At 35.2% G+C, this 6,000-nt stretch overlaps 1 protein-coding gene across 5 annotated transcripts in view; it reads left to right on the plus strand.

Moving 5' to 3' along the window:
- XRCC4 (X-ray repair cross complementing 4) overlaps positions 1–5,347 on the plus strand; it is a 113,729-nt gene extending 108,382 nt beyond the window's left edge. For all 5 annotated transcript variants that reach the window (XM_081321314.1, XM_081321315.1, XM_081321311.1 and 2 more), the window contains one exon: positions 4,108–5,347. In XM_081321314.1, the coding sequence (XP_081177440.1) occupies positions 4,108–4,213 (106 nt within the window). In that variant the 3' untranslated portion in view covers positions 4,214–5,347. The remainder of the gene's footprint in view (positions 1–4,107) is intronic.
- The last annotated feature ends 653 nt before the right edge of the window (positions 5,348–6,000 follow it).

Raw genomic sequence — 6,000 nt, forward strand, 5'->3', positions numbered from 1 at the left:
AATCTGAGTGTCTTATGGTTACTATTGAATCTGAGATAAGTAAAGTCCAAAACATGACTATCCAGGGCTTCGTATTGGATGAACATCAATATCTCACTAGTAGCACAGAGACCAGCTTGAATGGAGTGAGGTGGAGATAAAATATCCCAGATGTCTTTCTAAGTTTTTCTACAAAACAGCAGCCAAATTTAGGACCCAATGTAATAACTCCAGTCAACTGTGATGCTAATTGGAGAAGGTTATAGTGTGAAATTGACTTGACTTTTTCATTCCCGAAGTTCTACCCAGATATGCAAATAATGTTTTAGTCCATCCTCCTTCGCCCCTCTCCGTCCGGTTTAGTGCCCTCCAAATGTAAGATTGTCTGGGACACTATACATCCTCTTCACAACCTGTTTTCCTTGTTACCTTCTGGGTGGAGGCTTCGTGGTATCTGAAGCAGAACATCCAGATTCAGTCACAGTTTTGTTCCATAAAGGATTAACCTTGTGAAATCTAAAACTTCCTCCTTCTATTATGTGTTCAAGGTGGACAGTGATTAATATTTATATGTTACTTATATATAAGGGTGTAGGTCTATACATATGCTGTATATAGTATGTTTAAATGTATGTTATGTATATGTACATTTTGAGAGCAATCAACTAAATTTCATTTTTAATGTGTGCCATTGTGCCCACAGTAAAAAATGACAATAAAGATTATCTGTCTGTCTGTGTATCTGTCTATTTCTGTCTGTCTATGTATTGGTGAGTATAGTGACTACATTTCCAGGTGGCTGGAAATAATGATCAAATTCCAAGAATTTGGAGAATATTTCAATCACTGGGACTGTTGGTAGGAACTTTTATCACTCCATGAATAAGCATATAGATTATTGCTTTGCATTGTGATGGGGTGCAAAACTCCATAGCATCTGAAAACTCATAGAATACAAATAATCATTTTATAAGACAGAGCTTTTCTTAGTAGAAAATTTGTCAATTTCCATTATTTTTATGCAATGCACCATTAACTAATAAAGCACTAAAACTGAGAAACCAATAAAACCATGCCAAAAAGTTTCCAGGATATTTCTTAGAATTTCTAGGGAAGCATTTCATAATAATTGAACCATGCTACAATATGTATCCTTTCAAATCTCACAGTGGGATTTCAAGAACAAAAGACCAGTAAAAGTGTCAGTAATTGATGGATATGTCAAGTTGGGGGGAAACCAAATATTGTACACAAACATAGATCTTATGTAAAATCTTGGCAAATTTAACCCTATTAGTTTAAATTAGTCTTAATAAAGGCAAAATTATTATTGTAATTGAAACTGGCACATAACATCTTCGGCCTGAGATGTCAGGCTGAGAAGTTCCTGGTTTAAGAGCGCCCTGGTTTAAGGGTGACCCTTAGTTAAGAATGAAGAATTGTAGCAGAACTTGAATTAAATACACAATGATTCAAGTTAAATAGAAAATGCTACTTATACAATATTATAAAATAATACTTACATACAAATTTGACTTTAGGGCAGAACTTGGGAATGGAACTCATTCTTAAACTAGAAAACTACCTGTATCTCTTAGCTTGGGTTTAACATTGTAAAATTTTAAAAATTTGCAGTATTTAACTTTGTTCTGTCACATAGCCTCATTCTTGTCAGTATTAGGATAGGCACTATATCACATAAGGTGGTTAGTGGGTTCGGTGATTTGTCTATTGAGATATTCACATTTGCATTTTCAGTTTATGTAGCTCATTTCAGCTAAAAAAAACCCTAATACCTAAAAAAGCTTACTTTCTGTTAAAAAAGTTAAATTTCGTTTTCATTTTTTGTACCTTAGGTGTAAATTCATAGTCATAGATGCTTCCTTATTTGGAATTATATTGACATTGGAAGGTAGATATATTTATTCATGGTTTAATTTTGGCCCCATTAATTTTAAATCAGCAGTAAATTTAACATCAGCTCAATATGAGGAGAAAGTGAAGTTGAGAACTGAGAAAAGTATTGCAGTTTTCAGCCATTTTTTAGATACAGTAGGCAGGTGAATATTCTCCCCAGCAGGAGTAGGAGTTCCAGCGGAAGCCTTCTCCTTACTTGACTTGAGTGGGAGTGGAGATTGGGGGAATTGTGGAGAGGAGTTTCAGAGGGGTTAAATTTGATAGCTGGTTTATGGATAGTTAGACTGGTGGCTGTATAGTGACATCAGAGCAGCCACAGGAATGAGTGTGATGTGACTGATTAGTAAGGAATTGGGGTACTAGAACTATGCGCCATATACTGTGATAATGAATGGAATACAAGAGAATGGTCTCAACAGGAGGAAAACTGTGGTGATATATTGAGGGAAATATGGCAGAAGATGGGACAGGATGTCTTAGGCTACTTTTGTCCCCTAGTTTTAATCATGTTTTAGTATGCCTTGAACTAAATAAACTTCTTTGAAATCTTGCAAGATTTCAAATATTTTTTGTACAATGCCTGAGATAGCTTTTCAAGTATATTATATGGTTGAATTCAGAAATTATGTTGGCGCCTGATGTAATACATGATAAAGAACCACATAAGTAGTTAAAAGAAAAACCAAGGAATGAGAGATAAAATATAGTAAAACAGGTTGCATTAATTTTTAGATAGTTTTAACAAATAAAAAAGACAAATTTAGGACTGAAGTTTAGAGACTATCAGGAGTAATATCATTCTGGTTTACCAATCTGTTATATATTGTATGTTGTATAAGTTTTTCTTTGTTTCTTTTCAAATGTTGTAAATGTTTCTCAAGGCAGATTTCCTTTTTCTGTGATAAAAATGTTAAAAGCAAAACAATATTAAAAGTCACTCTGGATGTAATCTCCGATTTGTAATTATATTTCAAATGTTGATCCTTAACAATTCAGCTCAATGAGTTAATTATTTTCTTGTATGGTGCAAAACCATTACTTGGTTTTTAAAGCCAAATATTGAAGAATTAATGCATTATTGGGTGACTGAAAAATATGAGGGTGAGGGTATATTATCTTGTATTTGTAAGAGTAGTGATCTTTGCACAGTAATAGGAATGGATTTTGTTATGCAGATGTGGTGACCTCTAGTTCTTTAATTTTGCTGAGTATAATTGATTATCAGTATAATCAATTAAAAATATTAGGGACTATATTAAAGAACTAGGAATCCACTAGTTATTCTCCCATGTTATTTCATCATATTTAGTTCAGTTTTAAACAGAAAAAAACATTGTAAGAGAACAGGAGGAAATTTCTTCAAGAAACTCATATATTTTCAGAGTTGAAAGTAGACCCAGAACATTTCTGTGCTTCTCTGTAGCTATTCTCCTGGAATTAATGTATTAAGCTGAACATAAATCAGAGGAATTTCCAAACAATCCAAATGTTTTTCATAATACTTAAATTACAAAGACCAAGACTTCTTCTGTTGAGTTTGACTACTATTGACCATGTGGAAATGACTATGTAGCATTCTTTGACAGCAACATGAAATTATTTTGCCATGTCCACCTTATAAGATTTTTGGAACTTTCCTGTTTATCCTGCAGCACTTTTCTGGTTGTCTGTCCAGGTCTGACCTTGTTTTAAAATCAGCTAAGAATGACTAGGTGCTGCCATCTGCTAAGATGGGATACACAAAAATTTTAATATCTGGGTACCTTTTTTAAAAAAAGAAAAGAAAAGAACCACTTACTGGATATACAGAATATAAAGCCCAGGAACTTGAAATGTGATTTATTCTGTATTGTCAAAACAGTTGAAAATGTTATAAATTGCATACGAGAAAGTTTAAAACTCCTCCATATTACCACTTACTTCATTGCTTGAATCATTATTTTATATATATTTGGAATTAAGACAATATAATAAATGCAAAAGTGACACTATCCAGTTCTATAATTTAAATGTTGTTTTTGCTTTAACACAGAGGAGCCAGCCACGAACATCTTTGAAAAATATTCTTTCTCTCCCAAATCTGAATCAAGATTCCATAGAGAATAATACAAGATAGTGTTTTGCAGTGTTGTGCCTGCATGTAATTTTATAATTTTAATTAATTTTATAATGTGACAAACATAAATTTATTTCCTATGTCTTGAACTTTAGACTACATCCCACTCTATCAAAATCTACGGAGAGGCAACTGACCTTGAAAAGGGCAGAGGAAGAGAAAAGCACAGATGACCCGGAAGATCTGTTTGATGATATCTGACTTTTCTGGAAGAAAGTTACAATTTCACTACAAGTTGCTAAAAATGCAACCAATTATCCCTTCCAAAGAAACTATTTTACATGCAGTAGTGGAGGGAGTTATTTGTACTGTAAAATAATATTCAACTACTGTTTTTTCATTTGCCAATAAAGGTTGTACCCATGATTCACTAACAATCACTAACACTTTCCATTCAAGGTGTTATAGATTTCAAGATGTTTATCTGCCTCCAGTTGATGTGAATGAGAAAAGTTAATCTATCCTCAGGATTAGGAAGGACAATTAGTAGACCATCAAAATGGCAGCAATAAAAACTGGGAAGAAAGATGAAAGGCTACGACTCATGGCTTCAGGCAGAAAGGTGTCTTGAAATCTCTATAGTGGTTTTATGAGTAACAAAAATATATTTCCCAAATTGAGAATAGATACAGTGTCTTATCTGTTAGACAAATGTTTACTTTCTGTTTGATCATCGCTTTTAAATGTCCAAAATGAAGTCTTCTGCTGCAAAGTTATTTTCGGCCTTTACTCCATTTCCTTCTGAGTAATGGTCCCTAGCAACCCTTGTTTTGAGAACAAAAGCAGTGACCCACAACTTCTACCAGCACTCTTGGAATATCAAAAGCAAGGGTTTCTCTGACATTTTACAGATAAGGCAATCTGTTCTACATTGTTTTACATTTTGAATTGGAGAATTCTTATAGATAAATAATTGAACAATTCAGTAATTGCCATAATATGCCATTTTGTCCCCAGTCTTATGCCTGGGTATATTGAATTAAAACTCCCAGAACTCTCAACCAATGAAGGAATTCTGCCAGTTTTAAATCTAGGAGATTGGGGAAAGTCTGCACAAAACCTTGAAAAAAGCTTATGGTAATAGAGTAATTGTTAAGGTTGAAAATTGAGATTGATAATATTCCTGTTCTGTTCTCAGCTATCAAATATCACTTCTCAACAGCTTTGGACCAGCTGCCATCTGTCACCAAACTAACTTCACAGGATTGTTATGGATTTAAAAAAAAGAATTGATGAAAGTCTGCTATGTATATTTTCTTGATCTGCAGCAAAAGTAGGATTATAAACTAATGAATAAGAAAATGGGCACATATGTATGCAGTTGGGACCCTGGGAGGCACATGACAACATGTGCTTAATAAGGTAAAGGTAAAGGTTCCCCCGCACATGTGTGCTAGTCGTTTCCGACTCTAGGGGCCGGTGCTCATCTCCGTTTCATAGCCGAAGAGCCAGCGTTTGTCCGAGGACGTCTCCGTGGTCATGTGGCTGGCATGACTAGACGCCAAAGGCGCACGGAACGCTGTTACCTTCCCACCGGAGTGGTCCCTATTTTTCTACTTGCATTTTTACGTGCTTTCGAACTGCTAGGTGGGCAGAAGCTGGGACGAGTAACAGGCGCTCACTCTGTTACGCGGCACTCGGGATTCGACCCGCCAAACTGCCGACCTTCTGATCGACAAGCTCAGCGTCCTAACCCACTGAGCCACCGCGTCCCTTTTGTGCTTAATAACATCATGCAAATTATACAGTTTACATCTTGGTTAATGGCATGTGTTCATCATCCTTTGAAAGTGACAATGACACTGAATGAGACTTATGGCTAGTCCTTGAAGTTGCATTGCAGCATCTCTGCATGGTTTTGATTTAGACACTTAGCAGTAACTAGCTCACAATTATGAAAGTTGCCTCTTGTCAATGTCATGTGCTGTCCATTTGCAACCTTCACTACCAGCTTCTGACAAATGAAGTCAATGGGAAAGCTGGTAAGA

This window comes from Vipera berus (genome assembly GCF_964194415.1).
Source record: "Vipera berus genome assembly, chromosome: 2".
Taxonomy (NCBI): Eukaryota; Metazoa; Chordata; class Lepidosauria; order Squamata; family Viperidae; genus Vipera; species Vipera berus.